Source organism: Vidua macroura, chromosome 3, assembly GCF_024509145.1.
Source record: "Vidua macroura isolate BioBank_ID:100142 chromosome 3, ASM2450914v1, whole genome shotgun sequence".
NCBI classification, from domain to species: Eukaryota; Metazoa; Chordata; class Aves; order Passeriformes; family Viduidae; genus Vidua; species Vidua macroura.
The window spans coordinates 57,952,402-57,976,556 of record NC_071573.1 but is presented as its reverse complement, the minus strand read 5'-3'; the positions used below and the strand labels follow the sequence as shown (position 1 = coordinate 57,976,556).

Here is a 24,155-nt window from a genome sequence, read left to right as displayed (position 1 = left end):
CTTTGAATTTAGTTGCTTTTTTTTTATATTGTACAAGAATTACTGTAGGTGTCCATTTAACCTTTTTAACTTTAGATATTAATTTAAATTTTATGTCTTTGCCAAGTAACTTAATCTCAATTGGGTTATTCAACCTGTACCTAAGGAATTTTCTGTGTTCTTCCCTATCTTACATTGGGGAAAAACAAAGATGAAAAAATAAAAAAGATTTAAAATTTTGGATTTTAGTGGCTGTAGCAATTGTATTCTTAGACTGATTAATGAAGAGGAATATAATCAGTTATTTCTCTCTTCCAGGGCTTTATAATTGCTTTATGATTAGATTATGATTCATTAAACTGCCAACCTGATTTTTTGTTTTGTCTTTCTGCAAAGTTAATTTGAAATGTGTTGATACATATGATAATTTCTCATTTAAGTTTCTTTGCTACGTAGTTTTCTCTTATTCAAGCACCAGTTTGAGTGTGCAATCGCTTCTGTTTCCCAGTGTTAAGAGTTAGCTGGGAGTGTTTAGGAGTGGGCAATGCACTTGCAAAAGTATTTAGATTTCTAAGTGTTAGCTGCAAAATCTGGGGAAAAAAAAAAAAAGTAGTTGAAATAGGTTAACCAAACTGCAGTTTAGAGTAAGTTTTAAATGGCACTTAATTCAACTTGCTGCCTATTATTTTTGTTCTCTGAAGTTAGTAATCAAATGCTAGCATGGGAATGCCAGGCCTACAAGCATTAAAACTTTTGTCCAGGCTATATGTATTTCTCACTAAAGTTATGAATGCATAAAGGAATAGCCATTTTCAATAGGACATGCTAAATTGTAGTTGTGCATTTTTTTCTACTAAAGCAAGCTGTGGAGAAGTCAGAATCAGCACAAAAAGGAAATTGCTTTCCAATTTCCTGAAATTAATCCCTCTATCTCTTTATTGCCATATAAATGTCATGTGCCTCTTATAAATCCTCCTTGGTTGTTTGCATTGGAATGGCTTACAGAAGTGTGTAATGAAAAATTGAGTAAATGCTTTCATTCTGCTTGATAGCACTGCTAACTGTAACAAAAACTTGAAAGAAGTTACAGACGGTTGGGATACAAGCATCATAAAGTCACCCCATGACACAGTATAATACAGGAATTAATGGTTGAGTGTTTTGCCACCAAAATTCACTTGGGGATGTGCTTTTTGTGACTATGCTGATGTTCCTTCTCAGTCTACTTCAGATCTAGAATTAGTAGCTCACATTTGTAGCACAAGCACCTCAGTGCTCATAGATGACAATTTTACTCTTATGATGATAATCTCATTTGTGGTACCTCTGGGAAAGCTTTATGTTTACTTAGACTAGTAAACTTGAAGACTTGTAAACTAGTAGACTTGAAGATTGTTGTTTAGATTTTCATGTTAAACATCTAGGGTAATTTTGCAAGCTATGTAGATAAGTTTAAGGTTATTTACTTTTGAAGGTTGCTGGCAAATTAAAGTAATTACAGTTTTCATCCTGTCAGTATGGGATTTATGAAAAAAGTGGTGTATATTTTTATTCCTAACATAGAGATCCAAAAATTGTGCCTCTTTGTGTTGTCTCAATTGCATGCGCTTCACAATTCCAGAGTAATAGAGGCATTGATGAGTACTCAGAAATAGCATAATGCAGCAGGAGGTTCTCTTACTTTATCAGGCCATTTCATGCTCTGAACATTTTGCTAAATTTTCCTTTCTGTGATGTTACTGTTTGGAATATACTGGATTTTTTGCCAGCTTATAGTACAACTGACTGCCAGGCATTCCTCCGAACAGCAAGCCATGGCTGTCAGTGAAAACTTGCTCTGTGTGTTGCTATGTTTCAGAGGCTGGAATGGTCTTCCACTCAAACAAGAAAAGCTAACCTGCTTTTTAAATGCTTTTTACATAGGCCTTGTTCATAATAAAACAAAAAAAAATATAACCAGTTACTAATTTTATATGTCTTAACAATATTAAAATGTAAGATACAGAAACATAAACAGTGCATGTAGATGTGTCCAAAGACAGTTGTTAGGCAACATGGGCCTTACTAGGACATACTCTGCTATTGTGGTCTTTGAGCTGAATCCTGTTAAAAGTGGTCAGTTTTTTTAAGATTTGGATTGGTTTTGAATGTTTTTTTCTGGACTAAAGACAAAATTCTGGAAGAAATACCAGTAATGGAGAAGTTTTTGTTAGTAGACCTTTTTTTCCCCTCTCAGAATACAGAAATTTTGTGACCTTTTTTGAGTTAAGAGCTCTCAGAAGTTCCACTCTTCCTGTGGAGGAGAGCTGTAAATCTGAAAGTAGATTCATGAATGCAAGGGTGAGCGGAAGGGAATTTGTCCCTGACTGGTAATTGCAGCATTTGCTTCTGAAAGAATAGGACTCTTGAGATGATTTTTGAATAAAAATCATTATTTAATCCTTGAAGTAGGTTTTCTCTAGAAGAACCTTAATCCTTAGTAAGTTTTACTCAGTGTGAAGGGAGATCAGTTCTAGTCTTTGTCCTTGACATTGTTACTTTTTATTGCAGGTAATGAAAACAAACATGATCAAATTTAACTTCTAAAAATTCCAAGAAGAAATCTCCACTTACAAATATAACACAACTGAATCACATCTCAAAAAGATCACTCTTAACAAGTATTTACAAAACTGTGCAGACACACTTTAATTATCAGGTGCTTCTAGCAGTCAAAATCTGTCATTTCTAACATTAGTTTTAATAACATTGGGAAAATATACTTCCACTTTCCTGTTTTTATTTAGAGAAATGAGGTCAGGAAGTATAAGTACTCATTCTGTAAATAAAACCAGCAGAAATTGTTCAACTGTATATTTTTATTCCAGGTTGGTCCCAAAGGACAAGTTGTAGGAATTGATCATATCAAAGAACTAGTAGATGACTCAATAAATAATGTCAAAAAAGACGATCCCACATTGCTGTCTTCAGGAAGAGTGAAACTGATTGGTGAGCATCAGACTGATATACTTACTAATTAAACTGATATTCTTTCTAGCAGCTGGTTGAAAATGATTGAATTGGATATTATTAAAAGTTTGAATTTAATAAGCTAAGTCCAAGAAAGAGAAGCCAAATGAAAACTTTAAAATTTAAATTACCTTTGAAAATCAGTATCTTCCCCCAGTTTTCAACGTATGACTTCTGGTGATCTCAAAGACTATATAATCATTCTACTAGAAAAGGTTAACTGGGTGGTGGTTTTTTGGTAAAAATACATGCTGAAGGTCTGTTGTGTTATATTTGCTATTTAAAATTGGGGTTAAACTCACAACTGTTCTTGAATAAATACCCTGTCATCTAAATTTGAGTGTTTTAAGAAAGCCTTCACATTTCTGATAGAGTAGTTGAGAAAGATGCATGCAAAGATTCAAGTGGAAAATGTGCTAGATTGGCAGCATGCAACACTGATGTTTATTTCACTTGTTTTTAAAATTGACAGTAGTTGGATAGTAGGGAATTGATTGACACCAAAGTACTTTAATTCAATTAGAGTTACTGAGTGGAAATAATGCCCAAATGATAAAAGCACAGTGAATTATTTTAAATAATGTTTTTTACTAAAAAAAAAAAGGATTTGGTTTTTTGTTTGTTTTTTTCTTTGTTTGTTTGGGATTTTTTGTTTGGTTAATGTTTGTTTTTCTTAGAAGATGCAAGGCTGGCAAGAAGAAAGTGTCATTCTATTCACTATGTTTGAAAAAGAAGTTGAAGGTCTGGAAATTTTTTGAGGCTTCTTACAAGAACACTTGGAAAGATTATTATTATGTGATGTTTGGCTCAGCTTAATTGCCATTTTGATTCTTGGTCTTCTCTTGTAAATGAGGGACTTCTAAATGTTTTTTAAATAAGTTTATCAACACGTACACATGTATAAAATGCAATGTATCTCACTGAGAACACTTATGTCTCAGAACTTCTTGGAAAAGAAGTTAGGTTGCCAGGGCTGTAGAGGAGGATTGAGGGAATAATTTCCATTGATGCTGTACAAAAGCAATTTCGACTTATGCTTCTGGTCATTCCTGAAACAAACTCTTGCAAGTTGTGGTGGTCTTGCAAGTGTAGAATTCTAAGTAAACATAATTATCTTCATTATTTTTGACTATATAGCAGGGTGACTAAGAGACTTGTGGATAGTTTTGTTGTGAGGTACATTTTTAAAAAGTACAGATGGACAAGTAATACTTCTATGAATTAGGTGGAGAAGAATGTTTCAACTGTGTTGGATTCCTGGGAACTCTTTGATGTGGAGCAAGAATCCAGACAGCTGTTAATTTAAAACAAAAAGACAGCAACAGAAAATCCCACCCAAAACCCCCCATCCCAAATACACAAACAAAAAAGTTGTGAAAATCAGTTAATTGATGATGGGAGCTTTATGAAATAAGACCAAGTGTGTCAGTTGCTGGCTTTTCACAGTGTGCTTCAGCCATTCCACTCTGCTTTGTCATATCTCACATATACCATAACTGCATTTCAGGAACACCAAAATTATTTTGGGGTGTCTCATTACAACTGCATTGAGAAGCTGGGAAGAGGTATACTTGGACTAACATGTCTTTTGTTAGTTTGTGTATCTTTTTCTTTTTTAAATTTTTTTAAACTTGATTTTTATTTTGTTTCCTCTTAATATCAGGAGGAAGTGAGGTGAATCTCTCAAGTGCTTCTACTTACCACTCTTTGGCTCACATGAGAGTACTCTGGGAAAGCACAATATTTGATTCCTTTTGGATGAAACTAGACAAGATTATGTGTTCCAAGAAGCAGCCAAATATGTTTGATATGTGCATATTAAGACAATAAGACTTAGATCTAGACTGCAGCGATTATCCTGAAATGTATATGTTGCATGGATGCCAGGTTCTCAGCAAAAACTTTTGCTGTACAGATCTGCTTCTATTGTACTGCACTATTTGCTGATGGCAGCCATAGCCAGGGGGGATGAGGGATTCTAAATGACTGAGGGAAGTAATTTTCTTCTGTTGCTGTGCTCATGCTACAACTCCATGTGAAACAGGTCTGCATAGAAGCACTGAAGGCTTGGGTACTGTGATCAGCAGATCAGGTTTAGATTTATAAGCAAGAACCCTTTTATATCAAAATGTCCAGACATTTTTTCCTCATCACCACCTGCCACCCACCACCACAATTTCTTCACTAACAGGCTGCACGTAACTGGAGATATGAGTAGTATAGGTGACATTATTCAGGATTTAAACAGAAGCTGAAAATTTGGGCTTCTCTTTCCCCTTGGACATTGAATAATATAGTAATTTGAATGACATTGAATATATGAATGCAAACTTAACTATTTTTTAAATGTTCTGGATATCTAAAACTGTGTTGCCATGGTGGGTGGATATATTTCTTCTGTAACTGTAAGAATTTTAGTGGAATTTAAAAGGGAAGAGCCATGCAGTGCGTGATGCATATGAAGGAGTGTGATTTTTTTTTCCCCCCTTTGGTTGAGTGTGTGCTGTTTTTGAAGATGTTAGCTATTGATTCTGAGAGCAAAGGGATTAGTTGTTTTTGGGTCTGGTTTACTGCTCTCAGTAAAGTGATAAGATGTGCAGAAGTCACATTCCAACTTCTCTTGGCAGAGTGCACTAGGGACATTTATGTCTCAGAGTACATGTGTTCTCCTTCAGAAGCGACAGCAGTTTCTTTCACAGTGGCTTCTTCAACTTGGCAATCATATCTTTTGCCAGCAATACTGGAGACAGCTGCTTCTAATGCCTGCTGTGCACCCTGGGGAATGAGGATCTGCCTCCTTGTGTAAATTACATGATTTTTAGCAGTATCTGAATGAATAAGCTAAAGAAGTCTTTCTCCATTGCCATCTCTGATGGAACAGCAGCTTGGTTCAGTAACACATCATTGCTGCTTCTTTAGAAGAGTTGTACAGTGCTACTAAGATATAAATTATATACTTGACTGCACTGAGGTGGTTGTTCCAGTAGAACCCACTTTGGCAGTCAGAGGGATTACACCCTGGAAATACTGGAACTTTCATTACTGATGATCTCTGTTGCCATCTGACTTAGTGGAAATGGTGATCGATAGGGATGAGTTCTCTTGAAGCACTGGTACTTCTTGCTTGGCAGCTTTTGCTTGTGGCCCTTGGTTGGTGCTTGTGCTGGTCAGAATTCATGATATGAGTATTTATGTCACTGACCTCTAAAAGGCTTCTCAGCTTCTGAGGAAATGTGCTCTTCTAAAGAGCATGAATGCAGAAGGTCCTTGCGAGGCTCATCTTTTAGGACCTCATAAGGAAAATGACAAACAGTTCAGTTTTAATTGGTTTGAGGAGCTGTCCGGGTCTTCTTGTACTGTTGGATACCTAGGGATGCTCTTATTGTTCAGATGGCCCTCCTTATCACGCTGTGGTTACCATGTTTTTTTCCTGCCATGTGAGTTTTTGGAAGGCAAAAATTGAGATTTTTCAGCTTCTGACTGGGGTGTAGCACTTCTTTTGACTCTTTCCGTTTTAATTAACCTGTGATAACGGTGATTGCAAAGAAGTCAAAGCTCAGCCCGAAGATGGGAAACCCCAAATTACTTGTGCTGATCAGAGGACTAACCTCTATGTTTTTTCTTCTTGACTAATTATTGGAACTTCTGTAATCACATAGTATGAATTTATTGTTGCTTCAGCCTCTTTTATTACATTTGTTCTAAATAACTCCAGAGGGAGCCTGCCTAACTTGCTCTGATTACCTGTTGCTTTCCTGTAAATTCTGTGGATGCCATATCCACATTGTCTTCTTTCAAAACTTAACTCAAGGTCCAGTTTAGTTTGTCACATTTCATTGGCTTTAAAAGCACAAACTGCTACTCTTTCCTTCTGCATAACTGGGATGGTATGAGACATATGTGATAGAGTGCTCCTCCATGAGTTCTTTTCCAAAGCTCAAGCAGCACTGGTAACCTCTGAAAACCTTTATTGCTCCTAGCATCTTCCAAGCAGTCAGCTGGAGCTTTAGCCATGAATCTGACCTGGCTCTCTGTGTCAGCAGTGATTGTCTGCAGGAAGAATAGCGAGGCCCATCTGCTGGAATGTGGGGTGTGCAGAGGTTACTGCAGTACTGCATTAATGTATGCATATAGGTGTGGGCTTTTGTTCCAACTGGTAATGCAGTTGTAGGCATATAGTCCATGGGATCACTTCCTTTGTATTTTCCTCACCTTTGGAGTCTGCTGATATGTACTTCTGACATTTAATGCTTTGGACTTAGGATTTGCATTATATTTAAGAATGGTGTGCATGAAGACAAGGCAAAGCAAAGTGTATGTTCTAAGAGAGTAAATGTGGGGGGGAAAATTCACCTGCACTGGAATTGGTATGGAACATAAATACTTTATTATCTTTTCTAGGTGGACCGTGTGTTTTCAAGAACTTTCATTATAAATCCATGCTTTCTAATTTCAGATGCTTCCATAGTATTTAGTATATTCTGTAAGCATGTGTATGCACATATAAGGGTGTTTTGTTGTGTTAATTTTTTATGTGTCGATATGGAAAACCAGCTGTTTTCTCCAGTCCTTTTTAAAATGTTTTAAAAAATAGTGTTTTCTTGCAGTGGGAGATGGACGTATGGGATATGCAGAAGAAGCTCCCTATGATGCAATTCATGTTGGAGCTGCAGCCCCGGTTGTGCCCCAAGCAGTAAGCCTTTACGTTCTGTGTGTGTGTTTCTGTAATATCTTAGCTGTAGAGAATGCTTTGCATACATCTGAATGTAAAATACTTGGTAGCTTGCACTGCTGGGAGTATCAGTGGACAGTGTGGTATTACTATATGGTGTGGGGTTTTTGTCTCTGTTACAATTGGGCTTCCTGTTGGTTTGATAAAGCTGTATGTTCTAATAACTCTGCTCTAAATAAACATATTTTAAAATGACATGTGTGCAACCCTCTATTACAACAATGAACTGGAGAATTTTATTTAATAAGATAATTCAATTTTACCAAACAATGAGTTACACTTCAATTTAAGTGTGTGTCCCAAGTTCCAAAGCACTGAGTCTGTTGAAAGTAAAATGCTCAGCTGGAAGTACAAACTGTGCCATTTGTTTGTAGCTTTCAGAATGGATACAGGGCAGTTCTTACTAGAGAAGCTGAAGAGTAACTGGACTTTTAGAGTATGCATACATATAGTCCATTTTTACAGAAAAGATTTTTTTTTCTCTTCCTTTCATCAGGCACATGATGGTAATACATAGCATGATTTTTATATGCTAGATGCCAGTTAAGGTTTTTAAATTTTAGTGAGGGATAGTGAAAGACTGGGCTTTGAGATGTTATAGACAGATTGGACATTTTCAATGACCAGTGGTGGGGGGGGTTTTTTGCTTCATTTTTTTAAAGTAGGTTATGTTTTTAGGGTTTTTTTGAGGGGGATTTATTTGTTTGGGTTTTGTTGTTTAAGTTTTTTTGTTGGTTTGGTTTTTTTTTTTTTTTTTTTTTTTTTTTTTTTGGTGTGTGTGGGAGGGTGTTCCCAGCAAAATTTTGACAGATGACAACAAAAAGTAATTGAAAGCTTATTTGTGAATGAAACAGTTCTTAATTGTAACTTTTGTTAGTAACAGGGATTAAGTGTTTTTTTTCATGACATCTGGGAAGTATGAAATTTTCCTTGAGACTACTGTGATCAGCTTCCTTTAACTATGGAAAAAATGCAAGCTTTTCTCACATACTGTGTTTACATGTCACTTATCTTAGTCATATTCATTTATTTTAGGCTAGTTTCATAAAAGGCTGTTCCATTCACAAAATGAAAGAGGAGCTGTTGGGCAGTGTGTTGTAGATAAAATTTTTCCAGGAAAAGAAATAATGAAGGTCACCAATCTCAAATCTTATTCTGAGGGCTTAAGGGGAGATCAGTTACCCCCAGAATTTTTGACAATGGGCCTGTACTGATGCACAATAACTATTGAACAGTTAAACAGTTTCAAAAGATTGAATCTGCTTAAAAATAATTTGTGGTTTACATGTTTTCCTCACATCTATAGAAAACACAACTGCAACCTACCTAGTTAATTAAATTATTTTACTGTAATACCAGTTGTTGTACCATGTTGCTGTAATACTCTCATTTTCAATGCACTTTTTATTTTTCCTAATGGAAGTAGTTATCTACCGCATAAAAGTAGATAGATACATAATGGCAAAGCTATTAATCTACTGTAACAAACTTTGGATCCAGCTTCTCTGAAGTGGCTGGTTACATTCTAATTTCTGTGTTGTGTTCTAGCTTATAGACCAGTTAAAACCTGGCGGAAGATTGATATTACCAGTTGGCCCTGCTGGGGGAAACCAGATGCTCGAGCAGTATGACAAACTAGAAGATGGCAGTGTCAAAATGAAGCCTCTGATGGGAGTGATATATGTGCCTTTAACAGATAAAGAGAAGCAGTGGTCCAGGTGGAAGTGATTTTCTGTTCCACTTACTTCTTCCACACACATGCAAGGTGAAAGGGTGTGAATTTTAAGCAGATAGACTGCAAGGCCTGCCTTTGCTGCTGTCATTGCTTTCTGCTCCTCCATACCATGAAAAGTGACGCAGTCTGCATTACTACATCACTCAAGGGAGGTTATGCTAAGTTTGAGTTAAATTAAAAGCAAAAGAAAAATATTGCATGGGTTGCACTTTGTCTTTTTTTGGACATGTTTTCTTTAGTCTTTGGTGTTTTGAAGATTCTTATTTGTAGTTTTAAACACAGTATTTTCTAAGGTTAAACTTCACTTTTAATGAACTTTTTATAACTATTTTACCCAATAATTAGGGTGAAGTGTAAAATTTTACTTAATAAATACTGTTTTGTCCTTTAAGTTAGTAGTAACTGGGTGTTCATTTTTTATTTTTCTGAAACACTACAAATGAAGAAAAATCTTTGCAAAATCCTTTGTGGAAAATGTTGATGATCTTGCGAGTGCTTTTCCTTTAGCCTTCAAGTAGAAAAAAGTAGAGAAGATAGTTCCTTCTTCCCTAAAGTATAAATGTAGTTGAGCAGTGTTTAGAAAATTTTCTCAGACATGTTATTAGAAGTCTGTAATTGTCTCTGATGTGTCAGTATTTGTGTTTGCCAATACAGCAAACTCTAAAGGCCTTTCTAGAAGTAGGAAACCTTCCAGTGTGCTGAATTGAACAGCCAGTAATAAATGAATAAATAAATAGACTTAATGCAGCTGTCAGCTTAAGCCATGCTAGGCATTAGTATGTGAATGAACAAAGCAGCAGTACTGTTTTGCTTCCTGGCAGAAAGTGCTTGTGAATGTATTATTGGCATTAGTGAAGTGCAGAGATGTGCATTGAGCTCTGAAAACAACTCTTGAGCTTTATAACCTAAATTTAGATTTTTGGCTTTTTTCCCCCTTGATATTTTGGAGTATAGCTTGTGATTTGAATACATGAATACTTAGTCTACCTATCAAAATACTCATAAAAAGTACAAATAAAGCAGTTTGCATACTGTTGCTTAGTGAAACCTCATTTCAGTGTTTCTTGGATTACTATATAGCCACCACGTACAAATTATTCTTAAAACAACTTCAGTGAGATACTGCTTAATTCAAAGCTTATGAAGCATGTTTGTTATTCAAATGTTTTGTATTTGTTATGCAAACGAATGCTTTGGCCTCGAATATTGCCAGTATTCCCTCATTGTGGTACTCAGGGGTTTCCTGCCGCTTGTAAGGCTTTGGAAGCTTTCCTTTGTGGTCAGTTTCCTCCTCTGGCAAATGTTTTATTTAAGTTTGGAGTCCGTGCTTCACTTGCTCTAAAAAAGAGTAGCGTCTTCTTAAGCCTTCCTTCTCTCAGAGAGTTTTCATAGATTTTTCTCTATTTCCACCTGATCTGATTATAGTAGCAATTGGGATTTTTTTGGTATCCCAAAAAAAGGATAGCAATGTGTGTTTATTAAACACTTTAATAAGGGTTTCTCGTATGATAGTATTTATCCCTTACTACAAGTGAAGGTAGGGTACTGTGTTAAGGACTAGAATTCTGAGTTTTTTGCATCTATTCTGTGCAGTTTGGTATTTCATTTTGTCTGCCAGCTTGGGAAGAGCTAATAGCTTGTCTTTGGGTCTTCTTCAGTCATGCATACTATAGGGTTATTTTCCCTAGAAATTCGTGCCATTTTCTGTGCTTTTCTGAAACAGTTCTTGATTTTATTTATTTATTTTTAATTTAAAAATTTACAGTGGTGTTATCAGAAAATGTAAGTGCTTAGCCTGAAGGCTTCATCTGCAATGGCATAGAGGCTGTATCTTGCTATACACATTTAAATTTCGTTCAGTCTTGGAATACTCTGTTAAAGAAAATCTCAGAAGTCTACGTAACGTTTGCTATTTCTTTATTTGTCCTTTTTGTGATATGAAGAAAATTCCCATTTCATTTTCTAGGATAACTGTCAGTGTACTGCTGACCTTACGGGAGGTCACATCTTTTTTTTTTGTTTTTCCTTGTTGGTGGCTATGAAGTGTACGGTCAGGCAGCTGCTGCTAAGGAAATTCCTAATTATAGGTCAGCATTTGCTATCTGTGCTAGCATCAAAGATGAAAGAGGTGTTTTTTCTTCACTTCCTAGATTTCAGTTTTTCTTTTCTAAATTGGTCAAGATCAGTGAGCAGAGTTCAGTTAGAGACTCCTCTGAAAAAGCATCTCTTAAGAGTTTCTGTAATAAAAATCTGTAGTGTACGGGAGACTAGTTGCTGTAAATCTCAAATTCATTAAACAATAATCATTTTAAGATTAGCTCAATTCTGTGTGTTTACTTTGTCATTATTTTAGTTTACATTATGTGATTTCATTCCTAATGCAGGTAACTCTTTCATCACATTGAATGAAGAACGGGTGTCCCTTCACAGAATACATAGGGACACAGAATGATAGGCCAGCAGCAATTTCCTAGGGTAGCAGACCCTCCAGTTGGCAGGAAAGAAGCTGTTTAAATTTTTGCTGAGCCATTCACATTTTGGAATGTTCTTTAATGGGGCTGTAAGGTGCTTTTGCAAAGCAGCACAACACTCTTAAGTGGTGTTTGAAGTCAACCCCCATCTTCAGGTATTTTGTATCATGCTTGCCTATGTAAAACTGGAACTTACAGCGAAAGGAAGTCTGGACTAGCTGGAAGGAAAAGATTCCTTGGATTTCAATACATTGCTAAATAAAGCATCTTACTTGTGAATACTGTTAAATTTCTTTAGATTTAGGCCATGACTTTGTAGTTTTGGTTCAGTTGCAGTAGTATTTTTTTAAGCTCCCAATATTAGTGGGAATCCTCTCAGATGAGACTCACTGGGACATTTAGAAGTAGAATATACACAGGAACCCTATCTCTGGAATAAAACAAAACAATGCAGTGTGCCAGAGATCCAGCAATCTATGCCCAGTTATGTGATTATACTGATAAGGGTATCCTTTCACATAAAACTTCAATTGTTTTGGGTTTTTTTACTGAAAAATAGGATGGAGAGAGGGCCTCTTGTGTTGCACAGTTGGGAACATGGCTTGATGGCTGCCTTATTGGCACATCTTGTATAAATTAGGATCTCTCTGGTTTTATTTCTCTGTGAAATAGAACTTATTACTTCATTTACTACTTATATGGAAAGACAATTTTAAGTGTCACAGAATCATGGTATTATTTAGGATAGAAAACACGTTTAAGGTCATTGAGTCTGACTGTTAACCTAGTGCTGCCAAGTCCACTCTAAACCATGTTCCTAAGGGCCGCTTCAAGACCTCTTTTAAACACTTTCAGGGGATAACTTGTCCTGCTGGCCACACTACTGCTCATACAGAGGCATAAGAGAATAACAATGTAAATAACAGCAATGAGTGTCTGTTGCATTTTAGATTTGATTTCCAGACAGGCAGCTGTTTAAAAATGTTAACAACTACTTTTGTCTTACATATTGTATTAGTAGAAATTATTTTTATATGTCATGCTAAATTCATATTTGCTGATAAAATACAAAATTATAATGACAGTATGACCTTTCTGAAGAAAAACTTCAGTGACTAAACTGGGGCTCTTACTGTATCCCACTTATCTGTACAAAAACCATGACTAACACCCTTTTGGAAAATGTATTTATTAGGATACCTTTTAATATGTTGCTGCTTAGAAACTCTTATTTAATGTTTCAAGTGCCCTTAATGAGCTAGTTGACCAATTTAGTTTGAAATCAGCAGGTATTGTTTGCTGGAATTCCTCAGGCCATGCAGAGTAATGATTATGGTTTAAGTTTTTATTTTACTTTGGCAAAAAGAATCTCTGCATAAAATATTTTAGTTTAAATTTAGGAATTATGTATTATGTATCAGGGTGGTTTGACCCTTACTGAATGCCAGGTGTTCACCAAAGCTGCTCCCTCCACAACTGGACAGAGGAGAGAGAATACAGCAGAAGGCTGGTGAGTTAAGGACAGGCAGAGATCACTCACCAGTTACCACCATGGGTACAACAGACTTGACTTGGGGATGTTAATTGAAATTTTTGCCAAGCAAAATCAAAGCAGATAATGAAAGGTAAAACAAACCTTAAAAACATCTTTCCTGCACCCCTTGTCCCTCCTTCCTAGCTCTACGTCCTGCCCCCTAGCAGTGCAAGGAGGCAAGGAATGGGGTTTACAGTCAGTTAATCATATGTTCTTCCTGCTGGTCCTCAGGGAGAGGAGTCCTTCCTCTGCTCCACTGTGGGGTCCCTCCCACAGGACAGAATCCTTCATGAACTTCTCCAACATGAGTCTTTCCTATGGGCTACAGTTTTTCATGAACTGCTCCAAGGTGGGTCACTGTTCTTGGGATGCAGTGTAGGTTCCCCACAGGGTGACAAGTCCTACCAGGAAACCTGCTCCATTGTGGGCTCCTCTCTTCATGGGTCTGCAGGCCCCTGCCTGGAGCCTGCTCCAGCATGTTTCCCACAGGGTCACAGTGTCCTCTCAGACACCCACCTGCTCCAGCATGGACTCCTCCAGGGGCTGCAGGTGGATCTCTGCATCCCTGTGATCCTCCATGGGCTGCAGGGGCACAGCTGCCTCACCATGGTCTGCACCAGGGGCTGCAGCAGAGTCTCAGCTCCAGTACATGGAGCACCTCCTGCCCCTCCTCCCCTGATCTGGGTGTCTCCAGGGCTGTTCCTCTCATATGTTCTCACCCCACATATGTTTCTCTGTACAGTAACTTTTTCTTCCTTGAATGTGTTACCACAGAGGTGTTGCTTCCATTCCTGACTGGCTTAGTGTTGGCCAGTGAGGGTCCAGCCAGGAGCCAGCTGGTATTGGCTCTGTGGAACATGGAGGAAGCTTCTGGCAGCTTCTCACAGAAGCCACCCCTGCAGCACACTCTCCCCCCACTATTACCAAAACTTTGCCAGGCAAACCAAATACAATGATGTAAAATGAGAAATAATGGGCTGCTGAAACATTGAGTAGATGCTGTATTTCTAATTCATAAAAGGCTACACTCTGAGTTTCACTTTCAGTAATGACACCATGTTTTTCATAGATGAATGACGTATTGAGAAGGGAAAGTCAAATGCTGCCTAATGACAAGAAAATTGAAGTGGACCTAAAAGAATGAGATACAGACTTCAGCTAGATTTATAAATGTTTGTTTAAATATTGAATTTGAATCCCTTCTACTAAAGAGGTGGTGAGGGATCACAAAGCTGCATGACTTATTTGTATCCCAAACTTATTGTTGATAAGATTACTGATTCTTTATAGTTTGTAATTTACCTGAAAAGCTGCGTATTAGATTTTTTTCTGAGAATGTTTCTTGGTTTTTTTTGGAATTTCATAATGGGAAGTGTAGAATATTCATGTATATGTTTTCCCTAGTAGTAAGCGAAAATTTTGCAAACTTTCTTACATTTTTTTCAAGAATAGTAATTTTGAGCTAATGACTTCTGAAATTTGCTTTAACTTGAGTTTACAAAATTGCTTTGATGCCTCAGTTGATAGATGAAGGATTCTCTTGCTGAAATTACAAAAGCCTGAGAAGGACTACTGTGGTGACTTAAACCCTAAATATATATATCGCTTGCTAAGCAGGAGCTGGTAAGCAGATTGAAAAGAGTGCATATATGAAAGTGGAGAGAAGTTACATGAGTTGTGTAAGAGTCACAGTAAATAGCCATGGCCAGAAAGGATGCAAATTACTAGATCTTTCCTGTGGCTCTAGAGGACAACAGGATAGTTTTAACAAGGAAAGAGCAGTCTTTTGAGTTTCCTTTTAAGCTTTGTAGCAGGATAGATTTTGTTATACCGCTGGGAGGATAGGATAAAGTATCCTGATTCTTACCAGTCCTGAAATCTGGTGGATTTCATAGCTTGGCAGCTTCCAATCCATACAGGATCAGCTCAGGTCAGCTGATGCTGGTTTGCAGTATGTATTTATGTCTGCAAGCTGTGCTACATTAGGCAGAAAGCTGACAACTGTTACCTATCAGGTGATCTGAACTTTCTGGAACTTTCTAATACATAATAGTGCACATATAAATTCAACTTCTATCTCTAGAAAATAAATGTTGTATAATTTCAACATGTCTATAGTGGATTGGTTTGGGCTGGCATGCTGTTGTTAGATTAAGGAGTAGTGAAGAGCAAGTGAAAAAACCTCTTGAGGAAAGCTGATCCCCTTAATACAGTAAATGTTCTAAAAAATAAAATATGAAAATCCTTCTTTTGAATGTCACATATAGGATTTAGTGGTCAGGAATATGTTAAAGCAATGAAAAATACCAACAATTAAAACATTGCCATGCTAATATAATTTACCTTAAATGATATATTTATATAATACTTATATGTTTTAAGTAGAAATAGCATGTTGGAGAAGAAAAAAACAAACCCATACTTTAAATACTTTTAAGTACATTAGCAACATTATGCAAAAGCCTTGCTAACATCTGCGGCTGGGTAAAATTATTGTGTTTTAATAGTTTCAGAGTAAATACAGAATGTTTCTTAGGCTTACAGTTTCTTGAGGATCTGCCTTGGGTTTGAAGGATTATGAATTGCTTGTCACAGTAGAAGACCAGGGTTTTATAAAGCTGTGAATGTGTGGTAGGAATCAGGATAAAAATCACACCCACAATTAGGCATATGAGACTAAGCCAGCAACAGCAGTAGTCATTACTTACAAACACTTCTTGAAGTTGTAAAAATTAACTGATGATGCAGCTCCTGGAAGTGTTAGGGATGAATGAAGCACTTGTCCTGAATTCACTGGCACTGCATTTTAAACTGGGTATCAGATGTTCATTTCTTTTTATCTCTTTAAAATAAGCAAATACCCATTCTGTGAGACAGACAAATATGGAGAGCTTCCAAACCTTTAGCTATAAACAGATTTTTCTTTATCCCTGCCAAGATGTGTTCTTCTGCCTCCTGCTTTTTTTCTGCTGTGTGTAATTACTGCAGTGCTGTAAAACTCTGTGATTAGTACTTTACTATTAGGAGGCAGTGCAAAGTGCAAAGAATGCAAATATTTATCACTTACAAATCACAACATTTGCATCCCAACTGCATTAGATAGAAAACTAGTTATTTAAGCACTAGTTTCTACAGCCTTTTCAGTTGCTTTTAAAATGTTTTGCATGCTGTCATTCCATGCTATATGATTCCTGGAGCATAATAATGTCTTTGGAACTTAAAGGTTTTGTATGTGTGCATGTAGAACTATATTTTTGTGGGTTAGTTTGCATGATAGCTGGAAATACTATTGTGTATTGAGCCAGCAATCACATTATTACTGAGTTTTTTTCTAATTCAGACACTGTTTGCTTTGGCTAATGAGGCTGATGCACCTACTAAAAGAAAAATTGCAGCAAATTCATTCTGAATTTATAGATTGCTTGTGCCTTGTCAAAAAAAAAAAAAAAGAGGCAAAACACATCTCTTTGAGTTTCCCATTGCTCAGAGTGGCACAGTGCACAGCTTTCAGATTTGATGGGTGTTTTGCATTAAAATTAATGCTTCAGAAATACTTAAACAAATCACTACTATATGATAACTTTATAGTTGGAATATAGGTTCTATGGCTTTCTTGTTTCAATGTGTTTTAAATGTCTTACAGGAAAAAAACCTCTGCATTTTCTAGATTCCTTTCAGTCATTTAGAGAGACTTGTTGATGCATCCTTTCTCCTAACTAGATCTCCTTTTAGCTCACACACACACACACACACACACACACACACACACACACATACACACATACGCACACACTGCCTCCAACCCTTCCATAACCTACTCCTGAATTATCATAGCTCCTTCAGGAGCTAATCGAGTTCTCTGAGAAATAAATAAACTAAGTGGTACAAACTGCAGAACAGGGATGCAAGACACTGTTCCCACTTTCTTGAGAGACTGTAGCTGAAGCTAAACTTGCCTTTTTGGCAGCTACAGAGGATGGGTTTTGCCAATACTCTGTCTAGTAAGTTGGCTCAGTTGCTTGCCAGTGCGTAGCCAGCAGAATTCGGATGGCAGGTAGCTGTGTTACTAGCTGTGCAGTGTGGAGGGGTTTCCTTAAAGCAAGTGATCCATTCAATGTAAAATAGAGGGACCCATATTTCACAATAAGTCACATAGTACTATGAGATGATATGGGATTGCTGTTGCCTTTCCTTTGGTGCTTGTTTCTTTTCTCAAATGCTTGAAGAAGTTTTGCTGATGTCCGTGAGCACTTAAATGTAATAACCTGTTTCAATATCAAAACTTTTCAAATACCATTTCCAAGGGGAGAAGAAACATAACTGCATGTGTTTTCTTTCTACAGGGATGAATTGTAAAAGCTACATCATCTTGACCCAAACATAGTGTTACAGTGGACTGCTCATCTCCAGTTCTAAAAGCTTTTTGAAAACCAACAGCATTGCAGCTTGTTTTGGACTTCATTATACTGTTGTTATCAGCATGGAAAAGCGTGTTGTTTGTTTTATTTTTTTAGATGCTCAAGGCAAATCTGATAAAGAAATGGTGGAAAGTTTTATGTGGGCACTGTTTTATTTAACATGCCTTTATTTCACTTTCATCTGTTCAAAGTGAATTTCTGCAAAACTGCAGATAAAGACCTATAGCTTGTGAACTCTGATTTTGATGGGGGAACTTGAACACTCACTTCTCTCGGCTCCTGTGTCCCTTGGTAAAACTGCTTCTGTGCACCTTATGACACTACGTAGGTAATACCAGGTTTTCTGTGTTCCAACGTCTGCTAGATGCTACTAAAAGGAGATGATCTTCCTTCCTAAGCTTTTGACATGGTGTCATAGACTAGCATGTAGTAGATACAATCAGCTGCTTTTTTACCTTAAAGCCAGGCATTTGTATATATTAAATTTCAAGACATCAGAGGTAGGTGGCCACTCTTATCAAACATTGCTGTTCAAGCTGGACATAACAGACATAGTTTTCCCTTTCGTTCTAAAATTGATTAATGTAATATTGAAATTCTGTTGTGGTTTATAGCTGAGTGCTGGTGTGATACACATGGAGCTAACTCCGTAACTGTGAGATGAGGTGTGTTCCAATCACTGAACAATTTATGCAATGCTGCTTTGCCAAATAAAGTTAAAAGCAAAAGGGGGTTTTGTGCTTGTGTGGAAGATTAGGATGGGTAGGTAGTCTGAGATATGGATTGCTAGGTTCTTTATTAAAAGCCAAAACCCCCTTTGGTTCTAAGAGAAAGTTGTTTTTGGAAAAGCCATTTGCTGTATTAATGTTCTCATTTTTATAACTGTGGACACCCAGGGAAAATTCTAGCTTTTTAGAAAGTGAATACTAAATTGCTGTAAAAGGAATGCATCGGAAAGAATTCTGGACTCCAAAGTACAAATAAATGCATTTGTTCAGTTTTCATATAGAAGAGTAGTTGGAAGGCTATAAACCTTTTCTTCTGCCCTAAGTTTTCTATTTTGGTACTGTAAAATATCAACAGCAAATTACGAAGCAGTACAGTAAAGTGGGCTGCTTTAAGAAAGGAGGGAAGTGTGTCTTCAGTCACCTTGCTCATATTTGAGCAACCAGGAATTAAAGTAAACAGCTTACTATCCTTTCTTTTTTTAAAATAGGAAAGATTATAGACGAAAACAACCCATAGTGATCACTGGAAAAAAACCCAAAACAACTTTTTATGGTGGAAGAGAAATTTTGTGATGGGATTAATCCCTGGAAGCATAAAGGTTATAATTCAAAGGCCTCTGCATATGGAAAAGGAACATTTTAAATAACCTGCCTCTTGAAGGCCCGCCCCATTTTGTTCCTCTGTGAAAGATACTATAGTAGTATCTTAATTTATTTAGATGTTTGGAAGTTAATGTACCACCTCCTGATCTGACTGTAGCCTGGGAGCACATGCACAAGAATAATCTTATAAAGAAATTAATATAATGCATATTCTAGAAAATACAATCCAGAAAAATCCACTTGCGTCTGACAAATTTGTACTAACCCACAATCAACTGTGACTCTAGTTCTTGGTGTTGAAGTGAAATATCTTAACTGATGCATGCTAACTTTCAACCTTTCGGTCACTGTATCTTTCAGTTTGAGTTCAGCTTTATTTACATCTTCTCACTAATTTAATCAGTTAAATGAAAGATACGAGCTCAACTGTATCCAAATTCCTGTCTCTGGACACAGTGTAATAAGCTAGCCTGATTTGGAAGTGGTGTTAAAGCTGAGACCCGATGACAGCTTCCTGGGGGAGAACCCCTTCAGGAGGTGTAAGGCTTCAGGGACCAAGGCTGGTGGGAATAGTGCACCCATTCCACTGAAGGAGTTGATGACAGTCAAGGTACTAGGACAGAAAGGAGTATCCAGGAGTAGCATTTAGGAGTCAAAAATGGAAACTCCTCCATGATGGAGCAATGGTTCTGAAGTGAAAACTTGGAGACAAGGACAAGTTGAAATGCAGAAGACTTGAAGAGCTTGAATAAATGCTGTGTGAACTGTCTGAATTGCTACTTTGCCAAATAAAACAAAATGAGAGGAAGTTGTATCTAGGTGTCTGTCTGATTTTTGTGACTGATTTTGTTGTTTTTTAACTTTCAACAGGATTTCACATATCCAGAAGAAAACATGTATAAAAATACCGGTTTGCTAACTGACCAGAACTATGTGTCCATTTTCAGTCAGTTAATGTATTGCAGCAGTTACAAAGCCTGTTAATAGTAGCCTGTTAGTAGGTTCCACTACCTGGAATGTAAGTGGGGTTTTTGGTGTCTGTTTGGAATTTCTGAAACACACATCTGTGTTGTTACTGGGATCCAGACAGTAGAAGATTTGGAAAGCCAATACCTGTATCTTGAAAACCCACCAAGAGTTGTGGGCTCTTCACAGAGGTGTTTGATGTGCTGTAGGGATGCTTTCTGTTTCTGTAGCAGGAACTTTTTCTGTTCAGACTGGTCAGAGCCCATAGCATGACTTTTTCTGGAGGGAAACCAGCACACAGCACATGTGCACCAGCACTGCTGATGAAGCCACCTGGATGATTCCTGAAATGTTTTGTAGTCATCAAGTTTAAAACAGTCAATAATGCCTGGGGGCTCTGCGTGGTAGGCTCTGGAGCTTGCAGCTGGCAGCAGTTCTCTCCACATGTGCAGTGTTTTTGTGACAGGGTGACAAGCTCCAGGATTTTTGAGTGTGAAGGGACTGTGTAATTAACCAATCAGCACAAAGAAGTAAAGTAAAATAGTCAGGGGAATATTCTGAACTAGTACTCTCCTTCCTGCCAGGAAGAAAGTTGTTAACCCATTCTTACAGTAATAGTGTTTTCTTCCTTCTACTCATTAATGTGCCCTAGGTTGTGCTGCTTTTGATTAAAATGCAGTTCACAGAAGGAAGATATGAGACAATTCCTTTTGAACCTTGACATGATACAAAAGATGAGTAACACAAACCATGCTCATGATTTGTAACTTTGGTTCTATTTAGCTGATTTTAAACATATTAGAATGCAGTTCAAGAGATGAATAGTTACCTTTATGGAACCTTGATGCCTGTCCCAAGCAATGTGGAAGAGGTATTCTGCTGAAGTGAATAAGGGGTGGTCCTGGTTCAGAAAAGGGGCAGATGATGAGGTCACATATGCACATTGTGCAGAGCAAAACAAAAAAAATTCAGAGGGCAAGTGTTGCCTCACAGATGGCACAGGGAGACACAGGAGATGATGAGGTCTGAAATTGGTCTTTTGCATTTCAGGATGCTCAGACTTCATAGATCGGGAAGGGTAAATTAGAGCTTAAGTATTGTGGTATACAATAGATGGATTCAAGCATGGGGTTTAAATTGGTTTGTGTGTTCGGACATTTTGCCATTGTTGAGTTTATTTGAGTTTTGTCCATCTGCTTTTAACTGTGAAAAGTTGTGAACTGCAGACCAGTTGTGGTAAGTCACAGACACTCTTAAGATATCATAACCCCATTCTGCCTTTATTGTAAATAACACACACTTGTGTGCTCAGAGCCCTCAGCTGGCAAGGTTTGGGGTTCCATGCCTCAGCCAGGTCTGAGAAAATAAGCATGGACTAAAACTCAGCCTTATGCTGGCGGAGGTGATGTACACTTCCCTCTCCCTGGCCTATTTACTTCCCACACTTCATCCTCGACAAACAGGGTTGCTTTCTGTTCCAGGTAGTAGTTTTTTACACAGTACAAATTCATGCTGCAGCGGATGCACTCTGAATTTTCCTATGAAAGGCTGTTACTGTTCTCTCGTGCTCTTGGCAGGGTGTTAATGAGATGCTCAGCAGGATGTGCTTGGGAACTAAAACTGTATTCCTTTAGATTATGAATTGAGTGGACATAGCTATTGCTGGAATATGTATGGAGGAGATTCAGCTGCCCATTGAGAATTGCCTGAAAGCTTCAGAAGGAGAAATGAAAATAACTCACGTCATGTCTCATCATACCAAACTTAGAACTTGAGACAATTCTGTGCCTTTTAGCAAAACTTTTTTAGCAACAGCAGACTATTTTCATAAAGATTGTTGATAAAGTTACTCTGAGATCTCATTTCTATTCTCTAAGGTTTCTTTGTAGTCCAGCCATTTTCATCATATGCTTCTGAGCAACTGACCTGGTAGATACTCTTGAGAACATTCCCTAATGCTTCTGAGAAGCTGAAGTCCTTTTTTCAGCCATGTTTGGGCTTATGTTTGCATTTTATGTGTTTGTACTATTAACAAGCCATGTGTCTTATTATGTTCTGCCAAATCCTTTTTCAGCTATAACGGAGAAGTGGCATCTGAGTTAAATCAGTAACTTTTATTGCAGGTGCCTTATGGACTAGGAGGACACTCTCAAAGGCCTCTGGTTAGGAAAATGGGTAATTCAGAGCACCTGCCAAGGCTACTGCTCTGATCAGAGCTCTAGAGAAGCTCCTCTGCTCTGGATATAGAGGCAGCCTTAGGACAGTCATCGCTTGGGCATGGAATTAGCCTTCAGGTATGCTTTCCCTATAGGCCCAATCTTCCACTGGGCTGCCTGCTTTCAAGCTCTTTACAGTGCTGCACTCATTCAAGTTCCCTGCTCCCTCTATATCTGTGTTATCCAGGCACTTTGTTTGAGTGTAGAAATCTTAAATTCATCTCTTTAATCTTTTTAGGATCTTGTAGTTTTAAGAACTATGTTAAAATGTCTTGTTCTGCCCTCTTTAGAGCAGGATTGTACATTTCTGTTGGCCAAGGAAGTGGCAACTCTTTGTCGTTCACTGAACCTTTCTGCCTTGTCTGGCTTCTGCCAACTTGCTCAAAATACACTTTTCATTGGTTTATGAGTGGTTTATAACTGCCAGCCAGGAGCCTTATAACTGCAAAAATTAAAATTTTAGCAGGTGTATTTAAAAACTTGTTGCTGAAGTGTGCTAATCCAGTAATTCTAGATTTCTCTTTCTTTGTGTTTCAGGGCTCCAGTGCAGAGTGCAGCTCACTTTTTCAGTTGTTTTAAGTAACTATTACTTGAAAAATATAGAGCAGAGTTACTTTTACACAATTTCCCCCCCCCCCTTTAAATATTACTTGTTAACAGCATGTTTCCTGGTCACTCAGCTCAGATCAATTGTGTCATGGGCTCTTTTTCATATTAATTACTGTGTGTTTATTGTCTCTGGTCTTTATGCCCATCAGCACTCTCTGAATCTTCTCTAGCTTTTCCCTTTGCTCTTACTCTTTTAGCTTTTGCCATTAGAAACTGAAAAATCCCAATTCCTGATGCACATGAAAACAGCCAGAACAGATCGCAGTGATGCATGACTGTGGATTCTGTTAGGGCTTAGTAGAAAGGCTCTCCCTTTGTTTTGGGGTGGAATGTTTGCGTTGCTATTGGTTCATGCCTCTGGCTGGCTCTGTGCAGTTTGGGATTGAAACTCTTTACGCTTTATCTAGGATTTGAAAAGCAAATGGAGCATCACACTGACCTATTTCAGCCTTTTTGTTTTGTAAATGTGCTCTTGGAACTGCCTCTGCTATTATCCTATAGTGCTATTGAGTGAGATGTTCAGGCTCGCATCCTCTGAAAAAGTGGGCAGTAAGCAGCCCATATTATTTGTAAATATGGATCAAACATAGGTAAGTATTGTATTGTTTGCTACTCTGAAGTAATTTGTATCCTTAAGCTGTCTGAAGGGCAAAACAGTTTTTAAAAAAGTCTAAATGAAATAAGAATCTTGATTAACATTAAAATACACTGACAAAATAAATTTTAATGACCTCTCCTAATACACAGAGGAGCAACATCCACAGGGCTATGCAGTCAGGGTAGTCAATATTTCCTGCTTACCTAAGATGCTGGTAAGAATAGGTGGACTAAGCATATTCACAGATATGTGGATAGACAAACGTCACTGCTTAGGACAGGAAAAACGGATCTGAGACTTCAAATAGTGACAACTTTCACACAGCATATCTCACTTCTGCTACAGGATAAACACTTGTAGGTAGGTCCCTTTTGACACAGAAATATTCTGTGATCTGTGACTGTGTGCAACTCCCCAGCTCTGGGGTCTGCATGAGGGGCCATGAATGCAGTTTTAGTAATGCAGCCATGAAGATGGACTAGAAGCACTGCCTGCACTGAGCACTCCTTTGACATCAGAGGGAGAGCCCCAACCTTGGGAGTGGCTGGGAAGGGGCT

At 37.7% G+C, this 24,155-nt stretch overlaps 1 protein-coding gene across 2 annotated transcripts in view; it reads left to right on the top strand.

The window, feature by feature from the left end:
• Positions 1-20,023, top strand: part of PCMT1 (protein-L-isoaspartate (D-aspartate) O-methyltransferase) — a 36,140-nt gene extending 16,117 nt beyond the window's left edge. The window contains exons 5-8 of one of the 2 annotated variants that reach the window (XM_053972743.1): positions 2,847-2,967; positions 7,596-7,681; positions 9,269-9,438; positions 17,804-20,023. In XM_053972743.1, coding sequence (XP_053828718.1) covers positions 2,847-2,967; positions 7,596-7,681; positions 9,269-9,438; positions 17,804-17,816 — 390 coding nt within the window. In that variant the 3' untranslated portion in view covers positions 17,817-20,023. Of the gene's footprint in view, positions 1-2,846; positions 2,968-7,595; positions 7,682-9,268; positions 9,486-17,803 lie in introns of both variants that reach the window. The other variant, XM_053972744.1, reaches the window with a different exon arrangement.
• Positions 20,024-24,155: the final 4,132 nt, after the last annotated feature.